This window comes from Anarhichas minor, unplaced genomic scaffold (genome assembly GCF_050575085.1).
Source record: "Anarhichas minor isolate MPS153535 unplaced genomic scaffold, ASM5057508v1 ptg000030l, whole genome shotgun sequence".
NCBI lineage: Eukaryota > Metazoa > Chordata > Actinopteri > Perciformes > Anarhichadidae > Anarhichas > Anarhichas minor.
The window spans coordinates 9,963,058-9,980,389 of NW_027466476.1; the positions used below are offsets into that span (position 1 = coordinate 9,963,058).

Genomic DNA, 17,332 nt, shown 5'->3' on the forward strand with positions numbered 1-17,332 from the left:
TCTGTTCCACAAACCTGTGTGACAGGTGTAGTTATTAGGAGGAAATGCTGTTATGTCCTTTAGTCACCAGCAGATGGTGTAACAGGAAACATGTTGTGCAAAAATCTCTTCATGACTGTGTTCATTTCATCCAGGTGGACTAAATAAAGATCACACTCGATTAACTATAATATCCAGACTTTAGAATGAACCCTGTCGCCAGAGACAGAAAGTGACATGCATAGAAGTATAAAGTATCATGTTGTGAAAATACTCAAGTAAAGTAAAAGTACCTCAGAAGTGTACTAATAGTATTCAGCCATAGGAACATGGTAACACTGGTTGGTTACTGGGTCTCTGTGTTCTGTAGAAATATTAGATGGAGGACAGAACTGCAGCTCATAATCTGATCACAATAACTGTCTCTAGAAAATGGGCGACAGCTGATGTTTATGGTGAAGTCCCTTATCATTTCAGTGAACAAATATAAGACACAAATCCAAATAAGTTACAAGGCTTTATTCAATATTTCACTGCACATCATTTAAATACTTGTTAGTACGCAGATTTCCAAATAAATATCTACATGTATATTAACATGTTGCATAAATAGATAAATACATGAATAGATAAAAGCATCAACAGTGTGTCATGTCATTCAGCACAATAAATACACAGGGTGTTCACCAGAGAAGCACAATGATGCCATCTTCTGGTGAAACTTGACTTAAGTCAATACACGAAGCATTTCACTTTCTGTACTTGGTACATACAGTAAATAGAAGCACTGGAATACTCGCAACCTTTTACCAGACAACCGTATCGTGTCTTTGTTGCTTTTCTGAATCAAAATAGCTGAAGTGCAGTACATTATTACGCTCTGTTCAATACCCCCAAAATAATGTATTCTTCAGAGGGTCAAACTTGACCCCCAGATGCAGATCCACATTCCACTTTGGGCGTCTTTGGCAGGTTTTTAACTCTGACGTTCAACCTCCTCTCGGATGCTGAAGATTCGGGAGCGCGTGGCGGACTCCAGGCACATTGCCAGCGGCTTGTTGTCCTGCTGCGCCGTGCTGATGTACCAGTTCTGGTAGGCGACGGACATGAGGGTGCTGATGTTCACCCCGGTGTCCTGTCTGTAGAAGAGGAATCTCACCAGGTCGCTGTCCATGCTGATGCTCGTGCCCAATCCGCTCAACAGACTCTTGTTCTCCACCGCCTGAGGGTGTGAAAAGGTAAAGGTCAGGGTCTGCGTAAAGGGTCACTGCATCACCCTTTCATAGCACTACAAAGTGTGTGGTGAGAATCGTGTATCGAGTCACGAGCTTTACCTCCAGATGCAGAGTTGGCTCGGCACCATCTTTGCGGCAACTCAGGTAGAGATTTGTGCCCTTGATGCCCAGAGCCACCGTTCTGCCCTCGACGCTGGGTGCAGGGTGCAAGTATGTGGACATGTTCAGGAGAACTGAGGAGAGAAGAGAGGGTAGAGGTTCGCTTTTATTGAAAACTGAAAGACTGTCTGTCATGGTGCTACTTTAAGTGCAGTTTACTAAAGGTACATTAGCATTTGTACAACAGGAAAAAGGCATCAAACTGCTTTGACTTGGAGGTAGTTATGATATATATACAGTATATATATATATATATATATATATATATATATATATATATATATATATATATATATATATATATATATATATATATATATATATATATATATTTGAGATTTGTTCACTTGATTCATCAGTTACACCAGTGGTGCTGCTACTTTATACTTCTATTCCACTACATTTAAAAGGGAAACATTGTACTTTATACTCTTATGTTATCTCATGTCGGTTGGTTTTATTGTTTAATCTATTGTTCTGTTTTATCAGTTACTTATTTTGTCTTGCTTTTGTTGGGCCTCTTTCTGTTGTTGTATTGCTTTGCTTTGTCTGCACTCTGTTTTTAAAGGTAATAAAGTTATTATAAAAATAAAATATCACCTTTTAACAGCTTCAGTTTGAATATCAATATCATGAACTATAAGAAATCTGTCATCCCTGAGTTTAAATATCTAACATTAACTTTGTTTATGAATGATTTTCTAACCGTCAGATCTAACTGTCACACGTAATCACCTTTTTTGGGCTCAGCGCCTCCCTGCAGCATCACTGCGTGGAGCTCCATGCTGTTCTGGACCTGAACTAAGCTCCTCTTCTCTTCGTCGTACATGCTGTACTGCTCCTCGCCCGTCCAGCTGACCTGAAGTTGTGGAGCTGAACCACGCTCAAACACAATTTCCTCTGAGGGAGAAAGAGGCACACCTGATTAGTGATGTTGTGATTTCTCGTCTTCTCTCTTTAGGAAGCAGCAGGAATTGTAAAATAACATCCATAGATTTAGTCTCTTTCTGCACAAATGGGTCAGAAATCTGAGCCCGTCTCTGGGTAATTTACTGCAGATTATCAACAACTTCATTGCAGATACACAGTTCATTGAGGGGATTTCTGACTCAGCGTAGATTAAGTGCAAGAAAAGTAAAGGAGACGTCAGTCAAACAAAGCAATAAATGAAGGAAAGTGTGGATGGATCTGTGATAAACAAGTAAGTGAAGGCCAACAAGATCATGTAAACTGTTGATGGTAGAGGACTGGCAGCATTTCTGTTTTTACATACATAGATTTATTTATCTTTTCAGGAACTTGTAAGTGTTGGTAACAGAGTTTAAACTCTGTGCTAACAGAGAAACCAGCACAGAAAGTCCCTTTTGTTAATGTGAAATTGTTGGAATAAAGTCTCCTCCGTGTGCTTACCTTCCATGATGCCATCCAGCATGATGTTGAGCAGGTCCTCGTCTCTGAATTCGCTGCTCATCAGGGATTCTGAGCTGCTGCCCTTAAACCTCTCCATGGCGACGATGAGGTTGACCACGTGCGTCATTGTCAGTGGGTGATGGGAAATCTCAAAGTCCAGTCCTTCGGGCATCTTGGGGCTCCACATCTCGCTCACGTTGCATTTCATCTCGGATTCCATCTTTTGTTTTCTGAAGCAAGGAAAATCTGCAGGAAGATAAATGTACAGTGTCACAAAACATTTAGGCAAATGCAGCAGCATTTTCAGGTACATTTTTGCTATTTATTCCCTCATTGTTTCTAAATTTTGTATTCAATACTCTGACATAAAATAGTTCACTGTTTTACTCTCAGTTCTAAAAGCTGCTGTACATCTGTGTGTGCTGCTGCAGTGATTGATTCACTACTGTATCAACACTTGACAATAAGGCACTTATACACTCTGCAGAGGACGGCATTTCATAGATGCAGTTCAAAGATTTTCATCTGACAGAAACATAATACATCTTGTAGTTTCTAGTTTATTAATGACACAATAGGCAGCAGATTATGTTAGATAAACCACTTATCCTATCAAAGTCAGAGAAGTAAAAAGAGTCACTTTACCTGTTAAAGTCAGTAGAATAGAAGTTGTTGTAGTGTGTCTGGTTAAGATCCAGCAGTTGTCCTGGTGTCAGTGTTGTTCTGCCTTTCTGTGCCGACCTCAAGGGTTTTTATACACTCACCAGAGCTGTCGAGGGAATTTTCCCTCTCAGACAGGAAGTGGGATGGTCTTGTCTTGCTGCGCTCACTGTGATGAAATACTGTACTTACACACTGCTGCCGTACACACACGGCTCAGGTGTACTGTGTGATTGTGACACACGTATGTTGGAATCAAGAAAAAAAACGTTGCAATACATACAGTATGAGATACATTCTTCGTAAAATACAGATAGCGTTATTAGATAGTTGTTTTGGTAATCATCAGTGTAGACGATTTACAGCAAAAGTTTCAGGACATTTTAGGAAATAAGCGTGTTCTCTTTGAGGTGGAGAGTTAGATGAGATGATTGAATCCACTCTCAAATCTAAATGGTAGCTAGTTATATATGAAGCTAATGCTAAAACCAGTAGAGGGTTAGCTTAGCTTAGCACAACGACTGGAAAAAGGGGAAACAGCGAGCATGGCGCCAACCTGAGGTTAAGATAATGTCAGCATTGTACATTTCGGCAAACCAAAAGTACTTTGTTAGGTTTTGTGAGAGATCATGATGTTGACTCTTGGTGTCATACGGGATGTGAACAACGGGTTTAACTTTCATGGGTGTCTGAGCCATTCATCCACCACATCTTCCTCTGTACATGGATTTATGTGGTTAGATGTGATTAGAAACGTATTTGTGATGTGTCAAAAACGTAATCCTGGAGAAAATGCGTAATTTTTAAGAGAGCAGGCTTAAAGAAATCCACCTCTGAAGCTCACTAATTAACACGGCGTATCTCGTTTGTTTAATCCGCACAAAAATCAAAGTGTAAAAACAGCAATTTGCCTTTTTATAGGAGGAGTTAGGCCTAATTATGGCCCTTGTAAAACAGCAAATTGGCGTTTTTACCCTTTTTTGTAAACATTAAACTAATGAGTTAATTAATGAGCTTAGAGTTGCTGGTCGGTGGATTTTGGTAACTTTCGGACAGATCCTGGCAAGTTTTCTTCCACTGCTTTCACCCTTTGTGCAAAGCTAGGAGTATTTCCAAAAAAAGTGCTGCCCTTTAGAGTAAACAGAGTTTACTTTCATATACTATACCAACCATAATAAACGAAACATCAGATTCATATTAAAAAACATAACTATATAATGTTAAAAGTTGATGAAAAATCAATAAAAGTTTAAGTCTGGCATAAGCCACCACTGTACTGACCCTGTATTTAAACTGTAATGACTATAATAATGATAATAATAATAATAATAATAATAATAAATATTGCAATGATTGAAGATACATTTCCATTAGTCACAACTGGGTAAAAGTTGTTTCATTTTGGAGAAGTACTAAAAAAGTACACATAGCCTTCTGTCACAGTTTGCATATGAAATGCTGAACCTTCTGATCTAATATGACATAATCGTCTCACGTCTTTGAGCAGGTCCTTTGGGGTTTTGCGGTTCTTTTGATGTGAACAAAAATTCCACCAGCAGTAGAAGATTTGCTCGTTGTTTAGACTTGCATAACAGCGGCTGAATCTCATATTTCTTCACTTCCCTGTTGAGCTGTGGTACAGGAGGAAGCTGCGTCATCCAGTCTGAATTCAACCTGATGGAATTCACACTGTCTGGAGGCGCCAGGGCTGTGATTAAATTATATTTATGTTATAAACTAAGTGCTCTCTGAAGCCCAGTTATTAAACAGTAAACTAAGTATATATATCTGCAAAATATCTTTCTTTTATGCTTAAAAGTGTGTCAGTAATAGTAGGCCGACTACTACGACTACTACTACGACTACTACCACGACTACTACCACGACTACTACCACGACTACTACTACGACTACTACCACGACTACTACCACGACTACTACCACGACTACTACCACGACTACTACTACGACTACTACCACGACTACTACCACGACTACTACTACGACTACTACTTCGTATGTGATCCACGTAAAACTAGGAAGTATAAAGACTGTTAAAAGTTTTAAAAAACACTGCTATGTGAAAAGTGAGTACAACACCACTTCCGTAGTTATTTCAACCTAAACGACAATCTTTTCCTAAACCTAACTGAGTTGTTTTGTTGCCTAAACCTGACTGAGTTGTTTTGTTGCCTAAACCTAACTGAGTTGTTTTGTTGCCTAAACCTAACTGAGTTGTTTTGTTGCCTAAACCTAACTGAGTTGTTTTGTTGCCTAAACCTAACTGAGTTGTTTTGTTGCCTAAACCTAACTGAGTTGTTTTGTTGCCTAAACCTAACTGAGTTGTTTTGTTGCCTAAACCTAACTGAGTTGTTTTGTTGCCTAAACCTAACTGAGTTGTTTTGTTGCCTAAACCTAACTGAGTTGTTTTGTTGCCTAAACCTAACTGAGTTGTTTTGTTGCCTAAACCTAACTGAGTTGTTTTGTTGCCTAAACCTAACTCAGTTGTTTTGTTGCCTAAACCTAACTCAGTTGTTTTGTTGCCTAAACCTAACTAAGTTGTTTTGTTGCCTAAACCTAACTCAGTTGTTTTGTTGCCTAAACCTAACTGAGTTGTTTTGTTGCCTAAACCTAACTGAGTTGTTTTGTTGCCTAAACCTAACTGAGTTGTTTTGTTGCCTAAACCTAACTCAGTTGTTTTGTTGCCTAAACCTAACTGAGTTGTTTTGTTGCCTAAACCTAACTCAGTTGTTTTGTTGCCTAAACCTAACTCAGTTGTTTTGTTGCCTAAACCTAACTAAGTTGTTTCCTGTGAAGACGGAAATTTATTTTGAAAAGACTGTATTGAGACTTGTGGCTGGACTTTTCAGGGGAAAACACACCAAAAATAACTTCTTGTAAGACGTCTTTGTATGAGGATACGTTGATGTACAACGTGATGTGTATTGTGTTGAGACCGCTATTAACTGATACACCGCCCAGCGGCATGCTGGGTACAGCTCGGCTGCTTTGAGCGAACACTAGTTGTGGCAAAAGCTGGAAGATCAGGACTGTCTAGTCCAACGTAGCCCGAAAAGTAGTGGAAAGATTTGATTTGTCTGGAGCAGAGGTGTGTGTGTGTGTGTGTGTGTGTGTGTGTGTGTGTGTGTGTGTGTGTGTGTGTGTGTGTGTATGCGTGCGTGCGTGCGTATGCGTGCATTTAATAGGTTGGGTGTGTTGTAATCGCAGTGACATGTTGTTGCTCTTCCTCTGTGTGAATCACTCTCCTTTAACTGCTGCTGACTAATGTTTTGGAAACAAGGAAAGATGGAGTTTCTGTCAGTGCTGGAGCAGCACTTTCACATCCCATTAACATCTATCCTTTTCATTTAACTGAAGGAAGTGAGCAAAATACGAAATGGCACAATGGAGTTACTGAAATTATAAAAATAAATGAAGTTATGTTATCTTTGCTGTGGAAAAAGTCAGAATCCACCTCAACAAATATGCACAATGTAACAGCTTTAAAAGCTAAAACTGTCTGCATTATAACAATATACAACTATAACATGTTTAAGAACATCTTGCACTTGAGAAAAACTGTAAATTACAAATCAAAATTTGGCCAAAGCGGCACAATTAAGGAGGAAAGTTAACATCTCATTTAATTATACACAGCAGTCACTTGTCCTCTTAACAAAAATCCCACAATAACACATGAAACATTAAAATAAGATGAAACGTATCATCTATGAAACAGAACGATCGATGCAAAAGATTAAAAAACAGTTTCAGTCAGTGTTGGGAAAACTTTGAACTGTCGTATTGTACAGTTTTCACTGGAACACGTGACCTTGAATGCACTTAAGTTTGATCATGATATCATCGAAGTAACGCTTCGTTGAGTCATTTCTTAAAAATTATGAATAATAAAGACATCCCAAAAATAACTCCAGCAATTCTGTCATCATATAAACTACACAGTGAAACGCACGTAAACCTTTTCAAGCCAAAAATGTGAAGTCAGTTTCAACGACATGACAGGAAAAATACACATTTTCTGTAACTCTTCCTTAATCTCTGCTCGGTTTAAGACGTTAAGAGTCACATGCCCGATGTTTTTAAAAGCAACATATCAGATATTTATTTATCGTTATTCCACTTTGAGAGACAATTTTTTATTTCAGCTCATTTTTTGGATGGTGGCTTTGTTAATCTTTAAGGATATACATGTATGCATTCAAACACTTAAAAAACTGTTAATATGAGGATCATATAGAGGGTGATCTGTTAATCTGAAGAAAACAATGACTAATATTTATTTTGTAGTTAATCTTATCAGTTAATCTTGATAAAGAGAAAATAACCTGGGGGTGTTTTATTATTATTAGTTGTAGTCTGTTGTGATTTAATTACCTTAGAAATGTGTTTACTTGAGCTTCTTGTGTGCATATTATATTGATATTCAAATTATACATATTTTAAAAGAAAATAGACATTGTTCTTAAGCGGGTTGTTTTACCCGATATCAGTCAGATGTTCAGTTTATATACACTTTACTGACTTTGTAAGGTTGTCTTTAATTGCTCTTGTATAGTTTTAATTTGACCTTTAATTGACTTTCCTTTTATTTTACACACCTCTTTTTGTATTTACCTGCACTTATTTCTGTCCTTCTGGGGATAAATAAAGGCTTATCTTATCCTATCTTATCTAATAATAACATAATATAATAAGGCCGTTTAATAAGGACATTTTCTAGTAAAACGCAGGAGTATTTTTTTGCACTGATGTATTGCGACTTTAAGTGATGTAAAAGATCTCAACATCTGATCTGAGACTAACCGTGAATGTGAGCGGTACCCATGTTTCCCTAAATCCTGCTCTGAGGGTGTGGGGGACTTGTGTCGGGTGTCGTTTCATACAATGAGGACAAATGTGAGGAGAGATCACATCCAGTGAACTCACTCCACTCTGTTGTCTAACAGCAGCTTTCTAGTGTGCTCGCCTGGTAGTTTCATAAGCCGGAGGAAGTTTCATCAGATCCGGTGTAATTAAATACTCTATCGTTAAATCCCGCCCGTATTCTTCCTCCGTCACATCCTGCGGAACTAGTTTCACGGGCAAAATTCCCGGTGTTGTAAGAGGACGGCGGGTAGCAGCTCAATCAATTCAAGCCACTTCCCAAAAAACTGCTGAGATCTCACTTCTTTCCACGTGTGCGTCTCACAAACCCCGAGCAGACGTTTCATCACCGCGTGTCGTTAACGTTACCGTATGTGTGACACAAAAGCACGAATTACTGCTTCAGAGAGGTTCACGCACCTACAAGAGAAGTCAACGTGATTTAAAACATACCGTTATTTATCTCAATATTACATCAGTGGCAACACCAAACCTTATGGCGGCCAACAAAGGCAAGTAAAAGGTAATAAGACGAGTCCAACATACATTAAGTTAAATTAAAATGGAGAGTTTAAAAAACGCCATTGTCATCCTAAAGGGGAATAAAGAAAACAAAATCAAAACCATCACAAAGGTCCATAGAGAAATATATCTCAGGTTTATTAATAACTTTCTTCATCTTCAAAACTCATTAAGACAAAAATTATAAAACAGTATTTACACCTTGTTTCTCTGATTGTCTTAAGTTACAGCATGCCAGAGAGAGTGAAGGACGATCACTTTCTTTTTCCCGCCCACAGAACGCTCCATTTGCTCTGATCCCAAATTAACTTCATGACAAATTAAATTAAAAAAAGATTACCGACAGTGTTCGAGGTTAAAAAGAAAAGAAAAAACATTCACACACAAACACACACAATGAACCCAAACCCTGTAGAGTTTAAAACAGGTGAGGGACATACACATAAAGAAGACATTTTATCAACAATCTCAGCCGTAAAAATCTACAAAACGAACAACAGTCCTTTGAAATGAGTGTTTGTCAAAAAACAGTTCAGGAATGAACACAAAATAATAATAATCCAGTACAGTCATTAGAAGACAGTGAAGGCAACAGAACGGTGAGTCAGAGAGCTCCTTAAACCTTTGACAGCTGAATATAAGAGAAAAAGGCAATGTCATGTTAAGGAGTCAGCGTAGATGATGACGGTTATGAAATCCTGGTCAGTAACAGTATTGCGAGAGAAGCTACTGAGGCGGAAACTTTGGCAAATTTGTGGCTTTTTTTTGTTTTTTTGGGGGGAAAATACTGCTTTTCTTGCTAAAGTGCTTTTATTTTTTTTTTTAAATCGCAGAAGAGTCCGGGCTGTTTCAACTTCCTTCAATCACCCTTCGAACATGATGGAGAACAATCAATGTGGAGTTAAAAAAACAGAAAGAAAAAACACACTGATTGAGTTAAACGTCAGTACCTTTCAAAATAAAATGATCAGCTTTTTACTCAGGATTTCCTCAGAAAGGTTTTTCGTTCGACAGTCTTTCTCAAAAGATTTAACATGTTGCTGGTGTTTTCTAACATAAACGGGTCTTTACTACTGAACCGGACAGTCAAATCTTTAAGATAAAAAAGCATTTAAAGAACAATAAATTCCATTGTTGTCATCCAGTGCCAGCCTCCTTTGTGATCATACACTTCTCAATCTCTGCATCTCCAGAAGGGTTGTCCATGAGCTCACAGACAGTCTGCCCGACATGATGCAACACTTCCCTTCAGGAGAAACCAATCTTTTAATCCAATATTTCCACCGCACCGCAGCGACCACATCCTCCCATCGCAAACATTTCATCACCGTGAACATGTACGAGATCAGTTATACATTTTATGATGAAATTGAATCTGGATGACAGATTAAAACAAGCTCTCCCCCCTCAGGTTTGTGACTGAATCACAGAGTAACGAGTGCTATCAAAGTCTCATGGGAGGTGTAGTTTGTTAATGCTAACAGTCCAGTATAGTAGATGTATTCATTTATCTTTAGGACATGTGAATAAGCACATTAAACCCAAGAAGAAATGTTGCTGCTTTTCAAAATAAAAGAAACTCCTCTGTAAGAAAATAATCTATCTTTTAAGTTTTTAATTCTTAAATATATTTAGAGCCGATTTCCATCATTTGCTAACTTTCACTGTATCCTCGGCTCCGCCCACTGAGGTTTAACTCAACCAATGACGTTACTGTAAATCCAGTCTGCTGTGATTTTAGTGTGTTGATCTCCACTTTGAAATATTACTTAAACTGACCCGTAATCAACCAACCGCCATGTTAACTAAAGCATCAGCTCAATTTACTGTAAATTGTAGATAAACAGCTCAGACCCATAAAACGATGAATTAGTCTTCAGATTATCGCCGCTCGTGTCTTTGGCAGAAAGTCGTCTCACAGTCAAAACACACAAAGGGACAGAAATAAGTTATAAGTCTATCGGCCACTTCAGGAAACCTTCTGCCTGCTTCAAATGCTGCTCCTGTGTCCATTTGAAAGGCAGAACCACAACTTAAATGGGTTTTTGAAAAATAAATATGTTCATGTGCTGCAGCAGCTGATTAGCCTGAAAATGACTCAAAAATGGGCTAAACAAAAAAAAAACACAAACAAACCTTGTGACATTTGAGCTTTTCCAACTACGAAAACCTCAAAATACCAAGAATTTGAAAACCAAAATGAAATCATCCTTTTGTCTCGAGCTTTTTGTTTCAGATCCACATTGAAACTGGAAGTAAAAGTGCAATTCCTCTTTTATGTCGGAGTAATTAAAAACGTCATCTGCAGGAGAGAAGAGGGAACAAAGACGACCACACGTCTCAACACATTCTACGACCACAGAACGCTTCAGTAGTTTTACGTTACTCGTTTGTTCATTGACGGGAGATGAATTTAGGGATTTGAAATCTGTTGATTGAGCCTCTGAAAAATCTTCAGTTTGTGATGATCTGCGTCTGAAAAGTTTTTGGTGAATCCACTTCCTTTCAGTGTGCATCGTCTACTCCCCCTGATGTCCTACATTTCCCAGAATCCCTTTTCACAATGTTTAGGAGAGCAGAAGAGAACTCGTTGGATTTACTTGTGTATTCAAGTGGAAGAAGAAGAAAAACTCTGACAGCAGAGCATCAAAGATGAGGAAAAAACAAAAACGTTTCAAGTTCCTGCATTGCATTCTGGTACATGTAGTCGTAAATCAATCGCCGGACATCTTCGCAGGAATAACGAATCTCTTTGGTTTTAAAAACCTGGATGACTGATTCTCTTTTCATGTTGAATATCACAACACCACCACCACATCTTTGAAACTGTACAGTGGTTTATGAGTGTGTACAGTTCTGTGAAAAATCCATTGTCATAATCATAAAATATACATCATTGCTTCCCATAAAGCGGGCGACATGTGGCTGATGTCGGGGCTGAGCGCTGTGTTTGGCGACAAAAATGCGAAACAATAAATGTTACGGTTTCCCATCCCCCGAATCAGACCCACAAAAGAATTAAGAAAACCCAAACATAAGCACTGAACGCAGAGGAACATTTAACATGTAAAATCTCACAATGAGGCAAAATAAAAATCACATTTCTCCCCCCCCCCCCCCCCCTCATTGACAATAGTATATTTTCTCTCACACACACAGAACTCAATAAATAAAGTCTCTGATTTCTTAAAGTATTTTCTAGTCAGAATGTGTTCAAGCTTCCCTCTTTTGGTTTCTGTTCCCACCAAGTCTGGTGATGGCCATTTTGGTCACACACACACACACACACACACACACACACACACACACACACACACACACACACACACACACACACACACACACACACACACACACACACACACACACACACACACACACACACACACACACACACACACACACACAACTCTAGGAAACGACTCAACGAGTTAGTTAGTGCTCTGAAACATCTTCCATCTTTGTAAAAAAATAAAATAAACGGATTCCTACACGACCGAACCGTCCAGGACCCGTCATCGGCGAAACTAGAACAAAGCATTTCACAGAGAGGAGGCTGTTTGAGAGCACAGTTAACGAACCCAACACATTTAATTCAACACATTTGTCATAACCATATTGATTGTCTTAATCACGTCTATCGCTGCTAAATCTCTTTGAACAACTCTGGGATGAAGGCTCTCGGCTACTCACTGTTTCTATCCAGGAAACAAGAAGGGGAAAAACAAACACAACCCACAGCCCCACCCAAAAACAGAAAGGTCTCGTGTTGCCGTCTCACACAGGATTCACCAATAAATATCTCACTATAAATGTCTACGGAACATATATTACTCTCTTTGAACTCCGCCGACATGCTCGGGTCGTCTTTGTCTTCTAGCTGTACGGATGGTGAGGAGAGGGATGCAGCTTGCTACACATGCGGCGGTGGGTTTGGTTCATGTGTGTGTGTACGTACGTCGGGGGGGGGCGGAGTCTTCCTGAGTCTCTGATTAGGGACAGTGATTGGGAAGCAACACACACACACACATTTAAAAACACACACGCACAGGTCGGCGAGGCCTCTGAATGACGTCGATTGGCGAAAGAGGGAGGAGCTTCCTGGTCCAGACAAGCAGGTCCTTCAGATCAGTTCATACATTAAGGAGCATGTGCGCACACACACACACACACACACACACACACACACACACACACACACACACACACACACCTGCCGATGGACTACCATAGATGAGTGTTGGGTTTTTGTGGCGAGTATTTACGATGGAAACGTTCCCACAATAAAATGTGTGTTTAATCCTTTGCATATTTACACAATATGCATGCACATGGCTTGTCTCTTTACGTCAGTGTGTCTGCATTCCTACTCACACACGCACATAAACACCGCTCCCCTCCTCAGCATACATTCGAGCGTAGTAGTGCATGCGTGCAAACGGTGGAGTATGGTGGTGGTGGTGGCGGTGGTCAGATGCTGTTTTCCAGCTGGCTGTGGTGGTTGGCTGTGTGCGGTAAGTTCTGCTCGTTGAGGAGGAGGAGCGTCGTCTCGTCCGGCCCGTTCTCCGTCGGGGTGGAGTCGGCTCCCAGATCCGTGATGGTGGTGTTGGCGGTGGCGGGCGGAGTGGTTTGATCCAGGCACAGCGCGTTGTGGCCGCTCTCTGGGGACTGGGGCGTGCTGTCCAGATGGGACGCCATCAGGCCGTTCTGGTACTGGGACCGCGTGATCTGAAGGAAAAATAAAAACATACTATAAACTTGTTGTGCCAGTACGCACTGATTTGATGATTTGTAACTCGTTCGCAGCATTTAAAAGACTAAGCAGGTAAACCGCATGTTGAGATGAACACTATACATGCTGGGAGAGGAAGTGTTCCTGGTAAAGTACCGACTTTATCATGACAGTTGCAGGAGGAAAGCAACGCCGAGACAAGACGGTAAGAGAACAGAACAACTTTCTATTCTATCAAAGATTCAGACTTCTAACCAACCTTGGCGAACTGCAGGTCGGTGAGCGCTCGGACGTAGAAGTCGGGCGTGTACTGCTGCACCGGGATGCTGCTGTTGAGCTGGCTGTTGCTGCCGCTGACGGAGAGCGAGTCTGCCCGGTCGGCGCCGCTCAGAGACGCTGTGCGGTTCAACTCGCCGTGGTGGGACGGCGTACGAAACTCTGCACACACACACACACACACCCGCAGAAAAATAAAAGGTTATCAACAGCTTCAGAGGGACAGAATTGTGGGATAGAGGATCTATGAGGTCGTCTCGCATAAATGCATAAAGAATATGGTCGATCACTACAGAAAGCTGCGGCGTGAGCTTTATTCTACCGCTTCAAAGCCATTCGTGATGTTAAAGGCTCTATGAAGCAGATCAATGGAGGACCTCCAGAGAACAGGATGCAGTGGAAGTTCTAATGCAGGTTAATATGAATGATGTGAATGACTAATCAGTGACACACGAGGTTGAATGAAAACAAAATAAGATCTGAGGGAGTGAATTCTGTGAGAGCAAAAGAGGCGGAACGGGCTTAAAACAAACAAACTCATGACCGGCTGTGCTGTACGTACCTTTGTGTTTGTTTCACTATCAGCAAACTGGTGCCTCATTCACACTAAAGCCATGTGACGCACACAAAACTTTCCAACAAGCAGTGACTCGAGGACTCGAGGAGCGCAAACATGTGAGCCTGAAGACTTTAAATGTGTAGTTTCATAAGCAGCAGGTCGAGCCTGTACTCTTTATAACCATTATCATACTAATACTATTTACAGAGACCAAACAAATCCCCATTAATGTAAATGAATGAAAAGGTAACACGTATATCTGCTTACAGCTAATATATAGTTATTAACCGTTAAATGTTCATGTCGGCAGTTTAACTGTTTATTAATGTGTTTATAAAGAAATATAACTCTATAAAGTGGAGGCTGGCCTTGTGCTTATTTGTCTGTGCTTGTGTGCTCTTGTATGTTTTCTTTAATAACGTCAACCTGTGTGATGGCTGATGTTAATTAATGTGCATCGTCCCTTCTTATATGAAATAAACACAAAACAAGTCTTAATGGGAGACGTTACCGTTAAAGAGTTCACTTTAACGTGTCATTGTATCTCCTTACAGCTACATTATCGTGTGTTATAAACCATATAAGTAAGTGTACAGAGATGAGAGTAAACCTGAATCTGACAGCTAGTACAATGAACTGTTATTATATATATATATAAATATAAACACACAGTATAAAGACTTTTGTCCTGTTGGTCAAACCCAGTAGTAAACAAGGCGCTGCGGAGCGGCTTTCTTTTTCATTATCAATTATTTCTGTTTGGTTTGTAAAATGTCAAACATATGCTGCTGACAATAACTCAAAGAAATGCCCGACGTGGTGACAGATTCAAATCCCTCATGGTGTCAGACCAACAGTCCAAAACGCAGAGAGACTCAACTTTCAACGATATAAAACAAGCAAAACACGCTCTCGTTTAAGAAGCCAGCAGCAGCACACTCGAACTAATAACCAATCATCCAAACAGCTGCTGGTTCATTCAATGGATCAGCAACTGAAAACCTAACAATAAGAGCCAAATATGAAAATGAATTCTAATTGTTTGTGGATACGTTTAAAGAGAAAATACTGAACTTAATTACAGTTTAAATGTCAGTCAAATCAGAACAGGTGTCTCCACTTCCAGCAGTCGTTCACTGCACAACTCTTAGTCATAGTTATTAAAGTTATTAACGGTTAACACCTAATTACTGAAAAGACTTCCTTTAGTTAGCTGGTTATTTTCCACCTCTGCTCCGACGCACTGAAACCACGGTGACTAACATTCATCGTGTGTCATCCACACAGTTTAGCTTTTTATTTTGACATGCTTGTTTCACCCAAACCCAAACACACACACACACACACACACACACACTCATGCTCGTTACCCGCTGCTGTGTGTTATTACCGGTGGATGAGAGTCTTCCAGCAGGGGGCCTCAGTGAGTCATAGGAAACGGTTTTACCTGGACACGTCAACTGGGTTAGCTTTCAATGAATTACGCTAGCTCGTTAATCGTGGATGTCTACGGCTAATGTTCTAGTTAGTGGTTAGATTTCACTTCGTCACGACTATTTATTATATGTCAGTCTTGAGATCACAGTCGGCAACTTTTCCTTCATTCACATCTACAACTTAAAAACCTGACATAACACTCAAAGTAGCGTTCACAGCTACAATTAGCCCTCACGTGACGGGGCCACAGAGTTCTGTTTATGCCGTGTAAACTTTAATAAGATTAATGGTCCAGACTACGTATAAATGTTTGTGCAATTTGCCGTTTACGTCACTCTGGAAGACGAAAGTTTAGAGTTGTTTACTTTGTGAAAAAGCTTAAAAAGTAAATAAAGTTTAATACTAACACAATGAGATACACGTCCCTGTGATACTAACACCAGAACAACATATTTCAGCTTTTAAATACACTATTTTACGTTTAAGAAAATACACAAAATCATCATCCGCATCTTACAAAAATAAGTATTTTTTCATCACCTTTCTGTCTTAAAGCTCGTAGAAAAGAGACCGACTGGATCTTCAAGACGTCAGTGAAGGTTTTAAAACTTTTAACGAGTTAGTGTTTTTAAAAAATCAAAGTGGACCCAATTCCAAACAGCAGTCCTACATTCATCCCACATCTTATAATGAAGACGTTTTCATTCATAAATACAAGACTAGAGGGGGGGATTGCATTTGGAACTGGGTGTTTGTGATTAAGAACAGGAAATGTTTATTTGTTGTTCTCTAAAAGACTACAATCTATTCCAGCAATTAATGCTTTGAATACTAGGTTCATACTGCACCATGACAGTGAGGGACAGGACAACAATAACCAAACCACAGCTCCACGTTCTCTCCTTCATTCTTTGTGTTAACAGTCACAGTGATCTTACACCTAAATACTGATGCAAAAACAAACGGCTTGACCCCTCGAGGGGCTTCAGGTCCCATCTGGGTGTCTCGTGATGTCCTGTCCTTCTCCATTTGATCTCAGAGGTGGCTTGTGATCATTTTCTGTCCCCGAACTGTGCCGACGATTTGTCAGATGAGCTCTTTGATCGACTTTGTCACTGAAACCGTTGTGTCACCTTTAGAACCTTTGCAGCTCAAATTTGTACACGAGTGTGATATTTTACAGATGGAAAATAAACTTTGTGAGTTCTCTCTGCTGCTGGACAAAGTTAACCAATAAAATTAAATAGATTTTTCCAAAGGTAGAAACCAAAACTCATCCCTCTACTTTCTGCTGGAGTCCGAGCAGACAAACCTCTTCCTGACAAACGGAAACATGAACGCTGACCTTCACCTGTTTGCTAAAAATAAATGGACTCCTCACTGCTCACCTGCTCTGCATAATCCATGCAAATAAAACTTGGTTGAACAAAGAGCTTATTTGACTAAAAGCGTCTGTCGTCTTTGCTGTGTGTGAAGGGT

The 17,332-nt window shown here is 39.9% G+C and overlaps 2 protein-coding genes across 3 annotated transcripts in view; both read right to left on the minus strand.

The window, feature by feature from the left end:
* Window positions 1-533: 533 nt before the first annotated feature.
* On the minus strand, window positions 534-3,640 carry LOC142964359 (interleukin-1 beta-like). Its single transcript, XM_076104643.1, has 5 exons — window positions 3,429-3,640; window positions 2,784-3,029; window positions 2,109-2,273; window positions 1,314-1,447; window positions 534-1,201 (listed from the first exon to the last, which is right to left on the minus strand). Exons 2-5 carry the CDS (start codon window positions 3,001-3,003, stop codon window positions 956-958), a joined length of 765 nt encoding a protein of 254 aa, XP_075960758.1. The 5' UTR covers window positions 3,004-3,029; window positions 3,429-3,640; the 3' UTR covers window positions 534-955.
* A 5,324-nt stretch (window positions 3,641-8,964) lies between these two features.
* LOC142964145 (metal transporter CNNM4-like) overlaps window positions 8,965-17,332 on the minus strand; it is a 40,046-nt gene continuing 31,678 nt past the window's right edge. For both annotated transcript variants that reach the window (XM_076104331.1, XM_076104330.1), the window contains 2 exons: window positions 13,841-14,019; window positions 8,965-13,577 (listed from right to left, as the gene is read on the minus strand). In XM_076104331.1, the coding sequence (XP_075960446.1) occupies window positions 13,320-13,577; window positions 13,841-14,019 (437 nt within the window). In that variant the 3' untranslated portion in view covers window positions 8,965-13,319. The remainder of the gene's footprint in view (window positions 13,578-13,840; window positions 14,020-17,332) is intronic.